The 18,027-nt window shown below is 49.5% G+C and overlaps 1 protein-coding gene across 3 annotated transcripts in view; it reads left to right on the plus strand.

Annotated features, from left to right (window-relative positions):
* Nucleotides 10,158-18,027, plus strand: part of GAD1 (glutamate decarboxylase 1) — a 42,957-nt gene continuing 35,087 nt past the window's right edge. The window contains exons 1-4 of one of the 3 annotated variants that reach the window (XM_005671944.3): nt 10,158-10,321; nt 10,496-10,682; nt 11,802-11,946; nt 15,371-15,433. In XM_005671944.3, the coding sequence (XP_005672001.1) occupies nt 10,545-10,682; nt 11,802-11,946; nt 15,371-15,433 (346 nt within the window). In that variant the 5' untranslated portion in view covers nt 10,158-10,321; nt 10,496-10,544. 3 annotated transcript variants of the gene reach the window in all.

An 18,027-nucleotide genomic window follows, 5' to 3' on the forward strand; every position in this document is an offset into this window, starting at 1 on the left:
CCATGGATGGACCTAGAGATTATCATACTAAATAAAATAAGCCAAAGACAAATACAAGTATACTATGATATCATTTATATGTGGAATCTAAAAAAAAAAAGATACAAATGAACTTATTTACAAAACAGAAAGAGACTCACAAACATAAAAAATAAACTTATGGTTACCAAAGGGGAAAGATGGGGAGAGATAAATTAGGAGTTTGGGATTAACATATACACTATATATTAATATATACAACTGTATGTAAAATAGATAATCAAAAGGGACCTACTGTGTAGCATGGGGAACTATACTCGTTTTATAATAACCTATAAAGGAAAATAATCTGAAAAGGTATATGTATTTACTTTATATATAACTGAATCACTATGCTGTACACCTGAAACTAACTCAACATTGTAAATCAACTGTACTTCAATTTTTAAAGAAGACAGGGAAAAAAAAAAAAGTAACCATATAGTCCTTGCGACTACTTTTATCCATCTTAGAATCCTGGGAGGATTTATCCTGAAGCCAGTGGTAGGGACAGTGGGAGAAAGAGAAAAGAAGAACCTGGTCCTTGGTGACAGTCAAATCTGGCTTAGTGCCTTTCCTGTCTCTGAAAATCCTATGTAAGACAATAATTTTTCTTACTGTTCAAGCCAGTTGTTTCCAGTTTTCTGTTACTTTGCAGCCAAGAGCATTCTACTGTATGCATCTGCCACAGCCCAGCAAGTATAATGATGTCAGTAACATCCTCTGAGACTGTAAGGCTAACTGGATTCTTTCGGTTACCCCCAGGTCCCCAAAGAGTCATGGCCACTCAAAACCAAGGGAGAAGAATTGACAGATCCTTCTACCAGTTACCGTATGTGAAAAGTAGAAACATGAAATCTGCTAGAATGGGTATCTCTGGGTTGTTCAAATGAGGAGGGGAAGTAGGTAAGAAGAGTTTTACTTTTCCATGTATGCATTTGAATTTTTTTATCACGGCCACATGTCACTTTTATAACTAAAAGTAATATTGTAATAAAATGTAACATACAATTTACCAGTTTAACCATTTTTTAGCATGCAGTTCAGTAACATTTAGTACATTCATATTGTGAAATCATCACTGCTATCCATCTCAAGAACTTTTTACCTTCTCAAACTAAAATGTTTGTATGCATTAAACAATAACTCTTCATCCCCCTCTACCATCAGCCCCTGGCTACCACTGTTCTACTGTCTTCCTGAATTTACTCTAGGTACCACAACTAAGTGGAATCCTACAGTTTTTGTCCTTTTGTGGCTGGCTTATTTCACTCAGCATAGTGTCTTCAAGCTTCATCCATGCCCTAACATGTTTCTATACCTCATCTCTTTTTACGACTAAATAATATTCCACAGTGTGTGTTTTTCACATTTTGCTTGTCTACTCATCCACTGATGGACAGTTGGATTGCATCCACCTTTGGATAATGTTGCTGTGAACATAAAACTGTTCAGTATTAAAAAAATTAAATTAAGCCTGCACATGGAATGGTACGAAATCTGGGGGAAAAGTAAAGAAAATGTTAACTATGGTTGTGTTTAGGAGATGAGGTTGTTTCATTTTTGTTCATTATAAATTTATATACTTCCTTTAACAATCACCTATTACTTTAAAGGAAAAAAAATGTCCTTTTTTAAAAAAAAAAACTTTTTTAAAAAGTTGACACAGGGAATGGAAGCAATATTCATGAGTTGCCTATTGTATGTGAGGCATCTTAGCAGACCTTAGTATACTTTTTGGTATACTGGAAGCTTCTGATCAGGATCCATACTAACTAATAAATAAGCAGATCATTAAATTCAGAAAAGAAAGGTCATCTGAAACAGAAGTGCTGATCTTCATAGAACATTAACCAGTCAGCTCACAAGCTTGCTTATTACCCTTATGCCCAACTGGATGAATTAAGTAGAGATCATTGCAAATCATCACCAAGAGCCTCCAAAAGCCACTGTTTTTTAGAATTGATCAGGTATGCCTATTGCTATATAAGTAACTGTACCAAAACCAAAAAACAAAAACATAATAGTTGGTTAGCTTTCCTGAGTTCCTTCCCACCTTTTTGAACTCCTCAGCCTTCTCTTCTACTCTGTGACAAGGCTTTTGGTGGTTTGTGTCCCCAGGTCCGAAAGTGTATGTTCTCAAAGAAAAATTAATCTGAATGTCTTTCCATAAAAAGGATTACTTGAAAATGATCATTCTGTAAAGAAGAAACATTTCAGTTTCCTATCCACCATTGGACAGAGTGTTGGGAGGAAAGTCTCGTCCCCACCATAATGGGCACCAAATTCAGTCTCTTCCTGTTGGCATCTGAAGAACTCAGCCAAAGGTGGAGCAGAATACTTAAGTCATCAGACAATGTAGTCATCCTAAAGCCACCTTTCCTTGGTTCACGTCCCACCAATGAGAGAAAATAAGACAAAAAAATATTTAAAATCCTATGCACTAAATAAAACTAAAAGAATTCTTTTGAGAAACTGGAACTTGCTAAATTGAGATCTTTTGCAACTTGTGAAAGCAATGGTTTTGAATACTGATGTAACTGACTGCTCCTTCATAGCCTAGTTGAGGTCTCCTAGGTGGCTGTGACTTTAGGGGACTTATTTCTTCCTTGTCTACTTTCCAAATCCAGATGAAGAAAGAAAGTGATGTAAAACAACTGCAAAATGACTGCCCACACTCGCTCCACAGGCACTACGCGCCTTCCAGATGGCCATCTGAAGAGCTTAGGAATATATTGTCTATTCAGCCGCCCAAAATAAAACCCAGCCAGTTATGCACTGGGTGATTATAGTGTTCCAGCAACCATTCTATGCCAGGATACACTGGTTTAAAAAAAAAAAAAAAGTCACTGCCCTCATGGAGCTTACATTTTAGTGAAAAGAAAAAGTAATAAGTTATACAATATGTCAAGTGGTTAAAAAGTGTTACAGGAAAAAAAACAGGACAGTATAGGGAGTGCTATGGCTGGTGGGAGTGGGGGGTGGAGATATACAATTTTATATAGTAGGATAAAGGAAGGTCACTGAGAAAATAACATTTGAAATTTGACCAAAATCTAGAACAAATTTTCTGGATATGTGGGGGGAGAGGTTTCCACATTCCACATTCCAATTCCACCTGCAATTACTATTCAAGTTTCCTCTGAATAGTAATTGCAAAGTCCCTGAGGTGACACCATGCTGAAAATGTTCAAGAAATAGCAAGAAGTTCAGTGTCGCTGGGGCAGAGTGAAGACTTTGGCATAAAATTGCTGCCCTTTCACCTCTTCTCAGCTGAGTCTGAATGTTCCATCAGAAAATTTTCTCGCCACGGGAGCGGCCCAAGAAATGGCAAAAAGAAAAAGAAAAAAGAAAGAAAATTTTCTCTAGGAATCAAAACTCTGTAGGTTAAAAAACATCTCTAAATCACTGAAGAGGAAGCTCTCTAGTCCATGTCAAGGGATGATAAAGCTCTACTAAAGCAAATGGGCAACAAATTAAGACATATATTAGGCTTAGCTTATACATCCAAGGAGAAAATAATTAAATGGACCAAAATCACTGTTGAACTAAGGGGCAAAAACAGGAGCAGGAGTTGACATCCATTGAAAGCCATAAACCAGAGGCAGTTGAACTTGTGAACATGGGTTTTGTGGACCTCAAATAAAACAGCCCATAAAGTTGAGATTAGCTCCCCTTTTACTAATAGGAAAATTTAGACTGAGAGCATTTAAATAATAGCTGATAAGTAGAATCGAGATTTGAACACGTCTAAATTTTTTGCTTTCCTCCTGTAACAAGCTGCCTTGAAAACTTTACGAGGTCTTTGAGTCCATAGCATTCACAACATGAGAAGATTCCGCAGTAAGCAGAGTCCTAAAACACTATTAATTCATTATTTCAGATGAATGAAGCTTTATCTGGTCTCATCTGACACTCTACCCATCCCATTATAGGGGTCCAGAGAGATTAAGTGATATTCCAAGGCCAAATGGTTATTCTGTGGCAGAGCGGGGAGGCCTCACTGAGCAGTGCATAGGGCACTGAGGCTGAAGGAAGAAGCATTTCCAACCCGATTCTCACTAAGTGTGTGTTTTGGAAATCCTGAAACTTCTCAGGACTTCGCTTTCCTCATCTGCAAAGTAGAGGACCTCAGGTAATGATTAAGTGAGAATTCAGACAATAAACCCACCACATAATTTCCAGGAGAATTATTTCTCACCTCTATAATTTAGTTATATAAATATAACTAGTTAGTCATGCTTCTTAAGTGAGAAATAGAGAGAGAGGTCTCTAATGCACCACGCTTCTCTCCACTGGGGCCAGACTGAACACACCCACACTAAGCAATCCTTGGCAGCCAATGCCAAGCCCTTTCTCTGGGTCCCATCTTGGTTCTCCCTGGCCACCTTGGTGTGAAAGGGTATATTATCAGCTTCTGCCACAAAAATGATGCACATCACGCATTACCTCAAAACTCATGGGTTTGCGATTCTGCTCCATTCCTGTGTCCAAAGCAAATCATATGGCCAAGCTGGATATCAAGGTACGCATGTAGGGGCTGGGGTGGTATAGAGTATACAGTTCTGATCTAGGGAACTGAAAAAAAAAAAAAAAAAAAGATTTACCAGTTCAAGTCTCCCTATGCTCTGCTGCTTGTCTTTGGCTTATCCCAAGCTATGCAGTTGAGACAACATGCCTAGAGCCCCAGTGGAAAAGATTACCATTTAATCTGCATATTTAGGGACTTCTTGAGATTTCAGGCTGTTGCAGATCTAAAGGATCCCTGACTCACCCAAAGGCAGAGAAAACAAGACCTCAGCCTTACAACTGAGAGTAAGATAGAATGAGCTCCAAGTAACCAATGACTTTGAGAAAACCCACAGCACTGATTTGCAGCTGACACAGGTGAGAACCTTGAGTGTGCATGAATTCCAGGGAGCTTTTACTTGTAAGTTCTTGCCAAGAAGGAAACAGAGCTAGAGAAGCAATGATGAATCTCTCCTAATAAGGTTCTGTTTTCTCCCCTAAGTAACTGGCCAGGATTAGGGAAAGAATCCAATCTGGAATAGAAATTTGAGTTATCAGATGCTCCACAACTAAGAACCTTCCAGAACCTCTCACAAACAGCAGTCCTAGGCACCTATGTCTGAAAACAAGGGCCAAATACTTTTTTTTTTTTTTGTCTTTTTGCCATTTCTTGGCCGCCCCCGCGGCATATGGAGGTTCCCAGGCTAGGGGTCTAATCGGAACTGTAGCTGCCAGCCTGTGCCAGAGCCAGAGCCAGAGCAATGCCGGATCTGAGCTGCGTCTGCGACCTACACCACAGCTCATGGCAACACCAGATCCTTAACCCACTGAGCAAGGGCAGGGATCGAACCTGCAACCTCATGGTTCCTAGTCGGATTCGTTAACCACTGTGCCATGACGGGAACTCCTACTTTTATTATTCTAAAGAGTTCAAGAGCTTTTACACTGAAACAAGTAGATAAAATATAGTTGACCCTTGTACAAAGCAGGTTTGATTTGTGATCATCCAGTTTAGATGTGAATTTTTTTTCAATAGTAAATACTACAGTTCTATAGGATTCAGGTTGGTTGAAACTGTGGATGCAGAACCTGGGATACAAAGAATTGATCCTCCGTGGATGTTGAGAAGCTCTGTAGATGGAGAGCCAACTATGAGTTATACATGGGTTTTCGACTGTGGGGAGTATCAACTCCCCTTACCTCACTGTTCAAGGCTCAACTATCAGTATTCCATACTCTGTTTCACTAAAAAGCATCGCATGTAGAAAGTCATCTTTCTTGCATCCCACTCTTTTGGGAAGGGGCTAATTTGGCCTTAGTTTTTTGTTGAGAAAAGAACTGAAAACATAGATACTTGTTAGGAGCTCTCTGCCGAAGTTGCAGTCCAGATTCTGTTATTTCCGTGGTGTCCAGTTTCGCAATGAAACTCCTTGCCTAATACCAGGGTTCCCATCCTGTGGCTACCTTTAAGGAGCAGATCTGCAGGAAAGAAAGGGATATTCTGCATCCCCTTCTCTCTCACCAAAGGGACAGAGATCCTGAGTGTTTACGGCCACTTCCGGCAGCACCTCTCAGCATCAAAAGGGGGCGGGGGGTGCTGCTTTGTGAAATATGGCAGAGTGTGAGTGTGAACTGGGCAGGGCCTCCCTGCAGTTTTCCTTCAAAAACTGCTCCCTTGTGGAGCACGTTGTTTCCTCTCAGAAATTGTAATCTATCGCCACCTGGTGGTCCCTCCGTCGTCGTGTTTGAAATAGCAAGAACAGGGCGTCTTAAAAATGTGCACAGGATTTGCCCAAATACAAATTACTCTATTCCCTTTGATTAATTTCTTTAATATTAGAATATTTTCACCTTCTGAATAGCAAGTGGGAAGGAACCTTTTGACGACGTCTGAGAAACTCAGCTCTTCTTTAGAACTAAAGGTTGTAATTTCCGGAGTCCTCTCCGGAGGTGTTCTGGGGTTGGAATTCTCCTCCCTCGCCACACTTTTAACCCTTTCCTGCCTCTGAGGATGTGGTCTCTTGCGATAGGGGTGTCAATATAGATAATTCCCAAAGAAAGTCCAGAATGATTTTAGGGAGCTATTTTTAAAGTGCATGAACACACCGAAGAGAGTTATGTTTCGCTCTCACTTAAAAGCCGAACGTAAGGTTAACAACGTTTCCCACAGCTCTCTTCTCGGGAGACAGACGTTTAAACGATGAGCACTGCCATTCCCCCCCCCCCTTTTTGGTCATAAATTAGATACTTAAAATAGACTTTAACGAGCCGGCTGAAATGAACCAACACTGTGGCTCTAAATTACCTTTCCTGGAGGCTAGAAATGCTACTACATGCGTCAAAAAAAATTGACGTTTCATATTTACTCACCTTGACGTGGACCATGTTTTATGCAGAAAAATCTCCCTCGCAGCCCGTTTGGGCGCCCCTTCCACTCCTTACTCCACCCACTCCCTTTTTTCCTTTGCCGAAAGGCTCGGCTCCAAATTCGGTTGGAATATCTTTAAACCTCCTGAGGAAAGGACATTGTGGGCGGCGGAGGGTCGTGTTCCCAAGTCCAGCCATCCTTGACCTAAAGGACGGTTGTCCTTGTAGGATATAATCGAGGAGCCCGGGCTGCAGCTCACAAAACCTCCATGCCCGGAAGAGAGAGACCGGAGAGGTCGCACTCAACCCCCTCCTTCTGCCTTTGGGCCTCCCGTTTCCATTTCTTCAAAGCGCTAAATCTTAGATCAAATGGAAACGAAACAGCTGGGCGGATACCACTCCCTTCCGGGTCACCCTTCACCACCGGTTCGAGTCCCTAGAGAGGATATGTTTTTCCCACCCCCATTATCTAAGGCATCTTCCTCCGGGAGTAATAAAAGATAAAAAGAAGAGTGGGAAGACACAAACAAAACTATAGATCCCAAATATTCTGAGGAGCCAAAAAACAAGCACAACCACACTCCTTGAAAATTCTCACCGGAGAGGAGAGAATGGAGCGAAATTCTCCATCACTACTACCCTCCTAACACGGGAAAACAAACACAGCAACTACTGCCGCGGGGAGGCAGAAGGACCAGCGTGGTGGGTTGGCTAAAAGCTGGAGACCCCAGGGGACAAAAGAGAGGCTTAAGCCGCCAGACCGGGGGCTCTGTCCTTGGTGCTGAAAGAGCTGTGCCCTGCGTCCGAATTCCATGTGCTGAAACTGTAGAATTCCAGGCCCTCGGTTTCTTACCATCTCCGCTGAGCTCAAGAGTATGGGTTGGAATGGGAGATAATTAGAAACTAAATCAAAGCCATGAAGTCTCCAAGTCTGTAACTCTTCCTGCCTAACTGAAATATCCCTGAGTGCAGAGATAATATAAGTTGCTGGGACAGTGTACGCGCTATGAGAACAGCACCTGGCACAAAGTAGGTGACTGACAAACATTCACTTTAATTGATTACTAATATTTAATTAAACATTTTAAAATTAAAGATGAGCAGAAGCCTCCATTCCTTCTCCCTCCCCCCCATAAAGGAGAAAGGGAGGGATATCCTAGCAGTTGGACGGACTCAACTCTCATTTGCGATGCACAGTCTTGTAGGAGAATTCTTTCTCCAACGAGATTATTTTATTGGCTAAAACGTTAGGAGTGAGTGCTTTTTGGACACCGGGTCAGAAGAGGGGGTGGTTGGAAATGTCTCAGTCTAATGCCACAGGTGAAGGTAAAAGAATCTTTCTTTCTGGAAGAAGGTGGAGGAGACAGGGTGAGCGGGCGCCTTCCTGGTACAGCATGCCCTGAGTGGAGCCCTCCTCAGAGCGGCCTCTTTGCCCCGCGCCTCTTGATTTAGCACAAGCACCAGGCTCCCTGATTGGTGCAGTCATTTTTAGGGAGGCTCGAGGAGGGGGCTTATGCGGAATTCCGAGCTCCAACTCATAGTAAACCGCACATTTCAAGCCTTGCAGAGAAACTGCGTGGTGCGCGGTTTGAAGGGACGTTTCCTACGCGGAGTGGGCACGCCCACCCTTCCAGACCTGAGCTCTGGCACCTGGAGCTGACGTTACCGCACGCCCTCAATTTGGGATGCTTTTCCGTCCTTAAAAAGTGCCCGACTTTTTATTGTAAGGTAGAGAGAGGGCAGCAGTATTTTCTTTGGTATCAAGGGCAACGCGGTTACTTCAAACCTCACAACGAGATCGCTCTTACTGATTGGACTATGTCTTCCCAGAGCAGAATCTTCTATCTTCTTTATGGAATTTTCTATGCTATGTAAGATTTTCAGCATTCCCACTGTGTCGTGGTGAAAGGCAATAAGACCTTCAGAAAGAAGGAACCGGCCTCTGGTGGACCTGCAAGGCCGCAGATGTATCCATAAATAACCCCTGCCTGCCGCACCGCGAAAGGAAAAAAAATTTTTTTTTACTGTGAAAATGAGTAAAGGAATCACTGGTTACACGGTGTCATCCAGACACAAAAATCGACTTTGGCCCTAAAGAAGAAGAAACTGAGGTAGAGCAAAGAGGAGAAGATAAATTAGAGACGAGAGGATGGATAGCTTGAAAAGGCCGGAGACTAACAGCCAGGCTAGCCCCTCCAGGTGTTGACTGTGGCACAGGAGAAAAGACCCGGCTAGCATAGGGCTCTCGGTCTCTGGCCTCCTGGCGCCATCTGGTGGAAAATGTTCCGTGAAAGCCTTTTTACAGTGAGGGGCTTTCCGAAAGCGGTAGTTCTTAAATATGTTTAAATATTGCAAAAGGAGAATCCTTAAAAATCGAAAGGGGGAGTGGAGAGAATTGGGCCTGAGCAGAGAGGGCCGGTCCGCTTCCCCTATCCCCGCCCCCGGGCCACCTCTCTGCTTGGGTTCCCCTTGTGTGTGGAGCTGCGCTCGTGCGTGTTATTAACCTTCAGATGTGATCAATCAGGAGGACTCCTTTCCCCATCACCAAGGGAACCAAAGCTAGGAGGGCGTGCCTAGTGGGTTGGAAACAGGACCCTTTTCTCTGCCAGTGGCACTGGGTAGCTGTGCTCAAGTCAAGTATTTCGAAAGGCTCTAACCTAGATGAGGAAACTGAAGTGAAAAGGAAACGTAGAGTCCTTTAGGGTCTGAGTGTTCCCCCCTCATCCCTGCCTCCTTCGCTTTTACAACAATCCTGGCTCCGTAAGTGAGCCAGCAAAGACACGACCCAGAGCGCTCTTTCGTTCAGGGAGGCATCGTGGGGTCGCAGAGCTGGGGAAACCTCAGGGGAAGAAATTGAGGCAAAGCAACTGCTCTTTTCTTCTCCAAGATATGGGAGTGGAGAAGAGCAAAAGGAGGGAGGAGCGCTCAGCGAGGCAGAATTATCTTTTCCGTCTCTTTACCCGATACTCTGCCTATTTCAAAAAACAGAGCGTGTTGAGTACGTTCTGGATTACTCATAAGGCTTTTTCTTTTCTTTTCTTTTCTTTTTTTTTTCCGGCGCAAACCCGTGATTTGGATTTATAATCGCCCTCTAAAGCTCCAGAGGCAGCAGGCACCTGCAAGGAGCCCCGCCGCTCTGCCGACGAGCTGCCCCCGCGAGCAGCGGCCTCGTGATTCCCCCGCCGAGCCGGCCCCCGCCTCCCCACTCCGCCCCCGCCTCCCCTGAAGCCCAGCAGCCGCCTCTCCGGATCGCTCTCTTCTCTTACTGGCGCTCGCGTGCGGGACGGTGCTACCAGGAGAGAGGCGGCAGCTGGAGGTGACGCCGGGCAGACTACGCCTGTGGCAGGGCCGGGCCCAAGCCAGGCAGATTGCTGGGCGCTACGCCGAAGAGCGACCGGAGCGCCCGGCTTGCTGTCGCCCAGCCTAGGTGGGTAAGCGCGCGGCCGCCGAATCTTCCCAGTGACTAGCCCGACTGTTCAGCTGGGTCCTCTTCACCCGCGCACGGTTTCTTGACCAGCCCCCACCTCCAGTGTCTGCCATCTGCCCTCCCGAGCAGAGTGCATCCTGCCTGCCCCAGTCCCGGCTCTCTGTTCTTGCGCAGCCCAGAGACCCCAGCCTTCGCAATCATCCTGTCCCCACCAGCGAGATTCATGCCCCGGGGACGCACAGAGGCTGAGGCTCGCACAGAAGTGGAGCGAGAGCGATTTTCCCCTCTGCTTCCCGGCTGCGAGCGCCGGTCTCACCAATGGGCTCCAGGCCAGCAGCAGCGGAAGGCGCGACTCCGAGCGGTAACCTGTTACTTCCCCAGATGCCGCGGTCTACCCGCTGCCCGGGTTGCAGTGCGAGTGCGCGCGTTGCGTTAGATGTGGGGTCCTTTGGAGGGTGTGGAAGCGGTGGCCAGCAGGCGCTACTCTGAAGCTCTTAGATCTACCCATATTCACTCGCACTCTGTCCCCTGGCCTTTGGCAGCCATCGCGCCAGCGTGGAGCGCAGAGCAGAGGCGTCGCGCACAGATCCCTGTCTACCGCCTCCAGCGCTCTGGGCGCAAGTTCGTTTCCCCAGTGACGTTCTCCTTTCTTGCCTCCCTCACCCTCTCCGGGTCTGTAGAGCGAGAAATCCGGGGACCTCAGAGACTTGGGTGGAGGAGAAATACAGAAAGCCAAACCGACCCTGTTCTTGGCTTCGAGATGGCTCAAAGCAGGGTGAGGCAAGAGGGGGGCAAGAGGGAGACAAGCAAGGTTCCTACTCGCTGCTTTCTGGCTGTCTGGACTACAAGGTGACTGTATTTCTTACCTGGCCAAGTCCGAGGGAGAACGTAAAGATACGGACCCTTTTTTCCTCTCACCTTGTCTCACCAAAGTCCCCGGTCCCCGCAGCAGTTAGCCTCCTTCTTTCCAGGGAATTAGCCAGACACAACAACGGGAACCAGACACCGAACCAGACGTGCCCGCCCCGTGCGCCATCCCCACCCCCCAACCTCCCCGCCTTCTCTCCGCGTGCTGCTGAAAGCCCAATAAGGCTTGTCGTGGCTAGGCTGGAAAATCGCGCTCTGAGCCTTCCTAGCCCTCCTAGCCGAGTCCCCCGCACCACCACCACCACCCCCGCCCCCGAGACCCGCACTGGCCTTGGGTTCCCCTCCAGGTCGCCCAGCCGCGCAGCCAGACTGGAGAGCCGCCCGGGGCTACGTTGTCCGCGCCCTAGTGTGTCCGAGCTAGCGCGCACTCCTCCCCTCCCCGTCCCCAGCCCAGCGCACCCTGACCTAGCCACAGGGGTAGCTGCCCTTCCTGTCGCCTCTTTCTCCTCAGCCTGGACTTCAGCAGGAGCGTCCGCGCCTCCCACGGCTCAGTCGCCTCCCGCTCACCGGACCCCGGAAGCCCTCCCCGCACAGCTTTCGCTTCTCTTTGCAGCCTGCTCCTGCACCCGACCGGCCGAGGACCCCGGACAGCAGAGGCCCTGGGACGACCGAGCTGATGGCGTCTTCGACCCCTTCTTCGTCCGCAACCTCCTCGAACGCGGGACCGGACCCCAATACTACCAACCTGCGCCCCACAAGTAGGTCCTGCCCCAGTTTCCTATGAAATGGACTGCGGGGAAGATGGGGGCGCTGGGACGTGAGGAGGCTGCGCCGGCGGAAAGGAAGGGAGAGCGCGGAGATGATGGAGGCTGAAAAGAAATGGGGCCCTGAGCCAGGTCCCCACCGGCCGTCGTCGTTAGACTGTCAGGAATGCTAGTCAGTTCCAGGGTGCTAAGAGAATGGGGAACCACGCAGGGTTCAAGCGGCGGTGATCCATGAGGCTCCGCTGCGAGGAGAAGGACGCGCGGAGAGTGTTGTTTTGTTGTGTAGTGTGTGATTTCTTTGCTAGGCGAGACGACGAGGGTCAGTGCACTCGGGTGGTGTGAGAAGCCAGGAGGCTCAACGGGAATAGAGAGTGTTTTTGTTTAGTGTGTGGTTTCTTTGCTAGGTGAGACGACGAGGGTCGGTGCACTGGGGTGGTGTGAGGAGCAGGGAGGCTCAATGGGAATACAGAGTTTTCTGTCGCCAGCTTTCGTTGATGCCTCCCTCCTCCTCCTCTCTCCCCTGCGTTGTGCTCGAAGTCTATAATCAGCGGAAATTTCGACGTTAATTGCAGCTTTTAGAAAACTCGGGGTCCCTAATTGCTCCAAATTTGCGTCGAGCTATTGACTGGTGAGGGAAAAGCCAGGGGCGAGAAAGGAGCATAAAATGGTTTGAGATTAAGCCTCGACATTTTAGACAATTAATTACATTTCAGAGACACACACAGAAAAGGAGCGGGCAGCATCCTGAGTGGCAAGAAGTAGGGGACCAGGAGGAGATCAGAAGGTTTGCCAGGGCAGGAGGAGAGAGCAATGCTTTCTTTGCTCTGGGGCAGAAGACTTGTCAACAATTGACATGTCCAGAAGAGAGAAGAAAAGGAGAACCTGATTAAAAAGGGGTGGGGAGATTTTTGCTTCCCCACCCTTAGCTCTGTGCAGCTCCTCAACCCGTATCCAGGATATCTTTAGTTCAGATTGATTTCCTACCTCTTCGTAGAGGCGCGGAGATGGGGGCGTTGTTTTCCTTTTTCCAATTTGAATGAAATGCGCTCCTCCATATATATGGCTCCGGACAGTAATGGCCCCAGAATTTCTATATAAAAAGACCTTTAGGGATGGCTGTGTGGTTAGAAGGAGGGCTTATTGCTTTGCTTTTATGGCACTTCCTATAAGCTTGAGAAAATGTCAATTGTTCCCATCAACGAAGGGGAGGGGGGTGTTACTGGGTAAGCACTCTGTCCAACCCCTAGGTGCTGCCCTTGGCTTCCCGGTAGGAGGCCTTCTCTTAAATTCTCAGGCTACATTCCAGTTCCCTTTGCAGCTCCCTCTCTCCCCACCCCCATGCAAGCTACAATTACCCACAACAACAAAGAGGGGCTCGGGAGAGCCGCCAGCCTTAGTGGCATGTGAGCCGGGCACTGGCGACCAGTGCTGGTCTGAACAAGCCAAGAGAAACACAAGGCCTGCAAGTCTTTGTCTGTTGATCTGGCCTTGATGGATTTCTTTTCCAGTTCTCTCCACATTTCCTTCCCCTTTTTTGCTGCCTGGCAGGGCTGGGTGGCCGCTGTGTTCACCTACCCTTGAGTCCTGCACCCCTCCTGCACACCTGCTTCCCAGAGGCAGCCAGTGGTGGAGCCCATGTGCCCAACCCTGGGTCAGAGACCCAGCAGAGGCGCTGACCTGAGCTTTCACTTGGCCTGGCATGTCTGAAATTCCACAAGCCGGGGAGGTGGGGGAAGATAGCTGAGGATGGGGCCTGAGAAGAGCTTGCAGCACCTGTCCTGAGAATGCCTTCTGCACCCCACAACAGCCCAGATGCAGGGCGTGAACATCCTGGCTCATTCTCGCCAGCCTTTGCAGACACATCCTTTGCTGAGCCCTGCCTGTCCAGCTGGCTCTGCTTGTCAGCACCTCCAAGGCCTCCTGGGAGGTGGTCTTGCTCAATTGTACAACCTTGCTCCACCTCTTGCTCCAGAGACCCTTTTCTCATCGCCCTCTGCCACTCAGTTTTCCCTACTCTCTTTGTATCAAAGGGGCTCTCTCACTTCCTCTCCCCATCTCTCTTTCCCTTTCTTTCACCGTAATCCTCAATCCTACAAGGCAGTCCGATGGGTATGAACTCCGTCGCCACAGCTGAGTGACCTTGGAAAACTCTGCTAACCTCTCTGAATATCAGTGATTTTATTTGTAAAATGAGTCTTAGATAAACAGTTGTCTTGTTTTGTAATGTTATGAGGATTAGGTGAATTGGTGTTTAAAATGAAAGCACTCTATCGAGTGGAAATAGCTCTTTATTAGTTTCGCTTTTGCACCGATTTACTGTCCGTTGCAGGAACTCCATCTGTGACATGCTGTCTCACTGACGTCGGGCTGGTTCTTCACCCTGCTGGGGCTCTGTGATGCCTCGGGTTTAATGGATGTCACTCTCCTTATCACAGCCAACACTCGCAGTTGGCTGAAGGCACCAGGCTGGATGGGGTGGGGGATGGGAGCAATTGGAGGAGGCTTGCTTTGAGGAATCTGAAGAGAATTTTCCACTAGGCCCATCACACCAGTTTGAACAGGAGCTCCGCAGGCAGGCATCCTTTGCTCCCGGCTGGAAGTTGAACCCCAAGGGTAGGAGTTTGAGAATATAGTGGTGCCTGGGCGGGTGATTCAGACCCAGATGGAAAAAGTGGCTGATTCCCTTCGCCTTCCTTGCTCCAGATCCAAGATGTCCGAGGTTAATGAGGGGCAGGTTAGGAAGGGAGGGCAGAGGATAAGGACTGGAGGCTCACTATTGTCTTACCAACTCCCCCGGACCCACTGAAGAGCAGCCATGCGAGCCCGATCATCTAGTCAAATACTATTTTTCACCCAATTAATTCCTGAACTCTTCCGCGACCCCATTTCATGCCAGTTTATTTTAAGCTGCCACTCCGCTGGAGACCCGCCAAGAAATTATGAGACGTGTTGGTCCCAGATGTCTCCGTGTTCCCTTTCCGGGCTGCAGTGGTTGCCCTTTGAGTCTGCAGGGTGGAGACCAAGGGACAGGGCCTGCGGGTGGGGCTGGGCAACTCCGAGGGCTGGGCCTGGCCCCTTCCAAGTGGGGTCAGCCCTGCCCCACTCAGACCCCGCCTCGGCTGCTACTCTACTGGGGTCACCTGAAGGCCGGGTGGGGCGCTGGGTACATGGTCTCTCAGAGACACTGTTCTGTACCTGAGGTAGGAGCGGGAAGGGAGTGTGGTGGGTTGCAGGTGGGCACCCCAGTCTGCCCGTCGTCGGCCCAAAGATCTGGCTCTTTGCTCCTTTCGGGAAGGAGCTTTGGATTGAGCCGCAAAGGCGAAGACCTGTCCCCACCTTTCCCAGAAAACCTTTGCCCTCAGCCGGGTCTCCAACTGACCGCACAAGCCTCACTGATCGCACCTCTCTTGCTTTCTAGCCTATGACACCTGGTGTGGCGTGGCCCATGGATGCACCAGAAAACTAGGGCTGAAGATCTGCGGTAAGTGAAATGGCCTACTGGGGCCCCGCTGGACGGTGAGGCGAGCAGGCTTCGCGGGTTTGGGAGAGTGGGACTGGGACGTAAGTGGAAGGGGATCCTGGCTCTTAGGTCTGGTTTTCTAAAGTGTTTACAGCCCCGACGCCCGGAGAAGACGCTCCTCTTACTGGTCTTGACCCTCCTCTCCCCTCTCTTGATAAGTCCCTGAGGTACCTTTTCCGAGGGAGTCCCCGGGGCCCCTTGAGACTACTGGGCTTCCCCAGCCGGCGCGAGCGCGAGCACAGCGCCCCCGCGCGGCAGCCCGGTCTTTCTTGCCCCGCACCGGGGGCCGTGCTGATCCCGGCACCGGGCCTGCCTGTCCCGAAGGCGGTGTGAAAAGGTCTGGGTTTCCAGAAGAGCAAGCCCAAGGTGAGATATTCGCCTTAGGGGTGGCTGACACGTCTTACCCCTTTCCGCTCTACCATCACGCTTTGAAAGTGGCTTCTCGGCTGAACATTTTTGCCCCGAGATGTCACAACGGATTCAGATTTCGTTCTTTGAGGCCTCGGAGGCCAAGAGAAAAGATTGCCTGCAGCCCTCGGTGGCCTGCCTGGAGGAGGTGTAGGCGGCCCAAGATCGAGGGTTTGCTGTGCTTGTCGTTGGAGGAGAGGACAGGGAAAGGGGGCAGGCGGGGCGGGTGCGGGGAGCCGCAAGAGGGAAAGGGGTATCCGGTACGTTTGCCAGAGAGGAAGGAAAATAGATCTGGGAGCTGGAGGGGAGAAAAAACTGCTCTCCGGAGACATGACGGTCTGAAATGAAAACGCCCAAGGGGTGTAATTTTTTTAAAGGAAAAAAGGAAATTTGTTCGAAGGGACACAGCTGAGTGGCTCCGGCTGAACAATGAGGACTTGCTTTCCTTGCTACATTTCACCGTCTAAAATCTCTAGCCTTATCGGGCCAGAAAATACGGACGTCCCCGGGCTGGGGGTGGAGAGGCGAGGGAAGATTAACGAGGGGCTTATTAAAGGGCCATCCGTCAGCTGCTGCAAGAGGGAGATAGCGGCGGAGCCCGCGCCGCCTGTCCGCCCGCCCAGCGCCGGGAGCTCCCGAAAGCGAGCAGGCAAGCGGGTGGTCTCTGGGCCTGAATTTCCCAGCTGCCCCGCAACCGGGGACCCCAGAGCGGCGGCAGTTTGTGGCTGGAACGAGAGGGGCTATTTAGCAGCTTATGGGAGTCGCCCTCCCTTCCCCGCTTTGCCGCGCAGCGCCCACCCTGTGTTTCTGGAGCTCTGTCCCCTTGATCCCAGAAGCATTTACTGTGAGGAAGGGTTGTTCAACTCCAGGACCCAGCCATTTGCAGGGAAAGCCTAGCCCTGCGGCGGGGAGGCCCTGGGGTTTGGCCCTCTCCCCAGCACTCGAGGCCCGAGGGGCGAGGCTGGGGCCAGGTCCCTGCGCGGGGGCAGCTGGCGGTGGCCGAGCTTTGTTCTATAAATAGCCCCCTCCCCCCAGCCGCCATTCCCAGCTTAATGGCCCGTTTCGCGCCAGGTCCCTTCGGCGGCCGTGGCGCTCGGCTTCAGCAGCCGTCATTGTCATGCAGCCGGGCAAGCAGAACTGAGCGAGCCCAGGGCGCCCGCCACGGTCGAGGACAGGGTGGAAGAGGTTTGGGAGGAGGGCTGCCTTCCCTGCGGAACTTGGCTTGCCTGGCGGGCGGCTTTCATCCATCCCTATCCCTGCTTCCTGGCTTCGGCCCCGGGGTGGTGTCCCCTGCTGCCCCGACTGCAAGCCCTTGGAGTCTGGGAGAAGAAAAAGTCTAAAGACCCTTCCGAGGACGCACCTGAAGTGCCGGAAAGGGTAAAGGGGCAGGCGCATCCCCGGTCAGGGCATAGGTGTCCAGGAACAGGGTTAAGGGAATAGAAATTTGCATCACCTTCCCCTGAGAGAGGGATCTTGGTCGTTTAGGGGCTACCATTCTCGGGAGTTTCTTCTCTTTCTACCCACCTCCCCAATACTGATTTCAGGAAAGTTGCAACCCCTGTGACAGGAGAGGGCTGGTAGTGTGTTGAGGGGAAATTGCTTTCTGCTAAAATCCTTGTTTTGAGGGCCACCAGTTAGGAGACTTAACGTTAGGTTTGATTCTGAAAGAAGGCAGAACACCAGGAGGATTTATTTTCCATACTTTGGGCCAACTCTGGCTTTCCATTTTAATCTGGTTATCGAAGCAAAGTGCAGTCTTTGGTTTTGACCCAAATCCGCAGCCCCTTCTTGTCCTCCACACACAGATTCTTCCACTCCCTTCATCCCAGATCCTCATGGGCTTGAAGGGGGCCATCTTGACCCAATATTATGCAGGTTGATTTGACTGTTCACCTTAAGACAGCTGAGGGGCTAATGGTCATCTCACTTCCAAATCCATTGCCCTGGATGACTCCTGTTAAGCATCTTCAGTGTGTTTGCCAAGATTCAACCCCCACCCACTCTCCTATCCCCTGTTCTGGATCCCCACCCTCCACTCCCAAGAAACAAAGCCTAAAGGAAAGCCCCTGGTCTCACCAGCAGAACCCCTCTGGAGGCAGAATCCCCCGGGAGAGCAATCAGCCAGAAGAAATGGAGGGTCTTGCCAA

Source organism: Sus scrofa, chromosome 15 (assembly GCF_000003025.6).
Source record: "Sus scrofa isolate TJ Tabasco breed Duroc chromosome 15, Sscrofa11.1, whole genome shotgun sequence".
NCBI classification, from domain to species: domain Eukaryota; kingdom Metazoa; phylum Chordata; class Mammalia; order Artiodactyla; family Suidae; genus Sus; species Sus scrofa.